The sequence below is a fragment of the Crocodylus porosus genome, unplaced genomic scaffold (assembly GCF_001723895.1).
Source record: "Crocodylus porosus isolate Cpor-Errol unplaced genomic scaffold, CroPor_comp1, whole genome shotgun sequence".
In the NCBI taxonomy this organism is placed as follows: Eukaryota; Metazoa; Chordata; order Crocodylia; family Crocodylidae; genus Crocodylus; species Crocodylus porosus.
The window spans coordinates 6433587-6437452 of record NW_017728910.1 but is presented as its reverse complement, the minus strand read 5'-3'; the positions used below and the strand labels follow the sequence as shown (position 1 = coordinate 6437452).

Sequence of the window (3866 nt, the reverse complement as noted above, 5' to 3'; positions counted from 1 at the left end):
AGTCATCTCAGCAATGGAACTACAAAGCCCTGTGCTGCCACAAGCCAATCAGAGGGCCAAGGGGGCAGAACCAACACAGAGCAGTAATGGCTTCATGACCAGAAGTAAAATGAGAAAGCAGCAGAAAGAAGCTCTGAACTGAGGGGTTAGAAGTAGAAAAGATGGGGGTTTGAAGGTAGTGATGTTACTTAGTTGATGAGACAGAGCTAGAAATCAGTTCCCCTCTCCTGAAGCAACACTTAAAAAGGCAAGTTAGTAATAAAAAAACCCACAAAAACCCAATAAGTTATGGAGTCAGATGCCCTTATATATTTAGTTTTATTTATTACAAAAGACCAACATTTATAAGTCCAACAAAAAAGTCCAAAGTAAACAAAAAGACGCACTCCACAAAGAAACAAACGTCTATTGTACCCATTCCTTCCATTCTGAAGGCAGCATAGAAAAATAAAACTGAAACCATGCGTCATGGTAATTCTCTACAGCACCAAAAGGAAAGTTTCTAAACTAATTTTTCCTGGATTAAATTTCATGAGGATCAACCATGACAGTTCTTGCTTCATATTAATACTGTCTTTGGTAAAGTATGTACAATACTCTCTTTGGTAAAGTATGTACAATAGTAAAAAAAGGGGGGACTTTAAGGGTTCTATGAATGCAAAGATGTCAATTTCTAAAAACCAAAAGATGAGTGTTTTCCCTGTCTATTTAAATTAAAAATATACAAATTACTTAATTAGGAAAAAACCAAGCAGTACAACATAATAAAACCCAATCCTGCTTGGATGCAAGCAAGTTTTCCCACTGTTATCATGGGTACCCACATCTCTTTAAGATGAAGCTGGTTTTTAGACCAATTTCATCCCAGCAATTTAAATATTTCACCTTAGACCAATATATAATTCTTAAAACCCATACTGGTAATTATAAAATTAAAATTGCTGTTGTTACAACAATGTATCAAGAACCATTTCCATAGGAAAAAGAGCTTAACCTTGCTTACAAGAGGCACAAACCCATATAAGAACACCATTAATACTAAAATACTCCCAGAATTCTCATTTTTGAGCACAGTGTATTCATTAAAAATTACAGGAAGAATTTCTTAAAAAGAGGCTTTACTTTGCAGTCAAGATAGTCTAGTTTCTATGCCAACATTTTCTATAGGCAAAGCAGAACTGAATTGCTGCAGTATGTTAACAAGGTTGTCCACTGTAGACTGTAGCATAGCCAACAAGAATCAGCGTGTGAAAGTATTATAGCTCAAAGCTTCAGATTCCATTTTGTTGAGCACACAGAAGTTAAAATCTCAACACCTGACATTACAATAGAATCTACTTATTGGGAACAGATTTTTAAAGGTAAAGGTAAAGTGAAGGATGCAAATGACAGCTTGTGGGTTCAAACAGAGCCAGATGATTCATTATTTACCCTTGAGAAACACAGATTAACCAATTAAAAATATATATCAAAAGAAACCCAGTTATGTTTTGCATTAGCAAAAGAATAAGATTCGTTAATTTGCTTTCGTTTTATGTTCTCAACTACTGAGAGCCAGGTTGCCTGGGTGTGAAGTTCAGAAAGTTTCCACCTCTTGACAAACTTGGGCTGCGGCATGTTATTTCAGCACACTTCTGTGTGCCAGTGTAGATAAGTGGGAATAATAGTTAGCTGGTAGCTGCAAAAATAAAAAGAACAAAAGGTGAATCTTGTCAAAAGCTTACTGCTCGGCATACCAGTTGTCTGTCAGGTTAAACTATTCATTTAGGTTTTACCTCCTTAAAAATCTATTTTTGGGGTTTTGGGTTTTTCTTTTTATTATAGTCAGAGGTGGGACATTTCTTATGGCCATTGCATAAAATTTTAAGATTGATATATAAACAAACAAACAAACAAACAAACAAACCGCAGCTTTTTAAAACTGATAAACTAACAACATTAACTTGCCAAAATACTTCCAGGTTCAGTCCTTAAAACTAAAAGGTTTACTATCCTATGCTCTTCTGCGTTAAAAAAAACCTACTAATACCTGAGCTCCTAGTCTGGAGAGGTATCTATTCCTTAAACTAATATGATCCTTTGGCCGTAATTTGGCCAAGTCATCTTCATTCTGACGTCTGAGTTTTTCTTGTTCTTCTGCTCTGGAAAACAAAATCCAAAGTTTTGCATTGAGATGTGCAAACCAGAATACATTCCAACCCATTAGTTACTGCAAGTAAAACTGAGTTTAAAAGTTATAAGTGAAGACTGTGTCACGAGAAAAAGTACAAGCAGATTTAAGACACAAATTTGATATGCAAAAAGAAGGAGAGACTTTATTTTCTGCAATATTTTTTATTTAGCATGGTAGGACTGTTTTAGAAAGCAAGATATCAAAGGAAAATTTATACAAGTGATAACATGCTCAGTCACTTCAGTAACAAAATTTAGTCTGCTTTTAATAAACAATATTTTATCCTTTAAAATGAATTAAGATTACAGCACAGAGAGGATAAGTGGTCAAACACCATACTAAAGAGACTGCTCAGCAGTCTGACAGAGTAAAGAGCAACCAGGATTTGGTTGTACCAAAGATTAAAGATCCCATACTTGGCCATACAGTACTTTTCAAAAACTGCTGCAACTCCCAGCTATTTTCCATGTGAGCCACTTGCTTAAAAGAACCAAAAAAAAAAAGTCTTGAAAAGCTGAACTGTGTTTTATTGCTGTAAGTGTTTAATATTTAATAAGACAAGTTAAGCATTAAGGAGAAAGCTCTTAACATGGTTTCAGAAGTCAATGTTCCCTGAAGTATACAAACTATACATAACCATAAATAATTGCTCAAGTTAACATCATTAAGAAAAAAAAACACTCACAGAAGTTTCTTTATGTAGCCTTCATTATAAAGATATTGGCTTCAGACTGCAAAACTCCTTTTCAACAGCACAAAGCTTCAATTCAAATGCTATAAACCAGCAAAAGTCAAGTGCTTTGAGAGAGAAGACTGTTTGGCAGATATGAACATTTGCCACAAAACATAACTTTAGTCATAAAATAGTTTACTGTAAAATCCTCAGCATGTTAGTTTTTCAATTAACTAATGTCCAGTGCTAAGCATCAAGCTCTAAGAACACTAATTCTTCAAGTTGACATGGTGTTGTTCAAACGTTCCCCACTTCTGGATATTTGCTATTCAAATTTCGTTTCTGAAAAAAACATTGTAAATGAGAATTATTGAAAAACACTGCTAACAAAGAACCACGGCATGCAAGGGTCAAAGCATACCCAAAAAAAACATTCTTGTCTTTCAAGTGACATTCTGCATTGGACAAAAAAAAAAAAAATACAGTATGTGCACGCACAAGTAAGCAGGTTTGAGTTTTTTGGTAAAGTTGTTTGCTTGTTTTTAAATTAACATCAAGCCACATTAACATAGCTCAGCCCTGAAGTAGGCACAACCACCTGCCTTGCAGCCTGCCCCTGCTGACCCCATTCAATAACTGCCACCACAGACCAGATCTGGCCCATAAACTGCAGGATAGTGTTTTCTAGATATTTTAAAATTGCCTCTTTCCTTCATAATCCCCACTCAAAGAAACTCCATATATGGCTTCCATATAATTTTACATTCAATGGCTACACTCCCAAAAGCATACAAGTTACGCAAGACAGATTTGAGCTGCCCATTTCCTCACTCACATTCAACCCAGGAGGGGAGCAGGAACAGCCACACTCCTTCTGAGTAAGCAGTGCACAGTGAGCTCTGAGCTCTTTGGTTGCTCAGCATAGCTGCTCCCACAGCTCCATATGTATAGTGCGATTCGAACAGCTGCCTGAACTCCCTGCACTTTGGCAGTACCAGCACTGACCAGCCAGTGAGCCAA

General features: G+C 36.1%; 1 protein-coding gene across 2 annotated transcripts in view; it reads right to left on the bottom strand.

The window, feature by feature from the left end:
• Positions 1-299: 299 nt before the first annotated feature.
• MFSD1 (major facilitator superfamily domain containing 1) overlaps positions 300-3866 on the bottom strand; it is a 31972-nt gene continuing 28405 nt past the window's right edge. The window contains exons 16-17 of one of the 2 annotated variants that reach the window (XM_019532662.1): positions 2030-2141; positions 300-1678 (exon numbers count right to left, since the gene is read on the bottom strand). In XM_019532662.1, coding sequence (XP_019388207.1) covers positions 1619-1678; positions 2030-2141 — 172 coding nt within the window. In that variant the 3' untranslated portion in view covers positions 300-1618. Of the gene's footprint in view, positions 1679-2029; positions 2142-2421; positions 3189-3866 lie in introns of those variants that run through there. The other variant, XM_019532663.1, reaches the window with a different exon arrangement.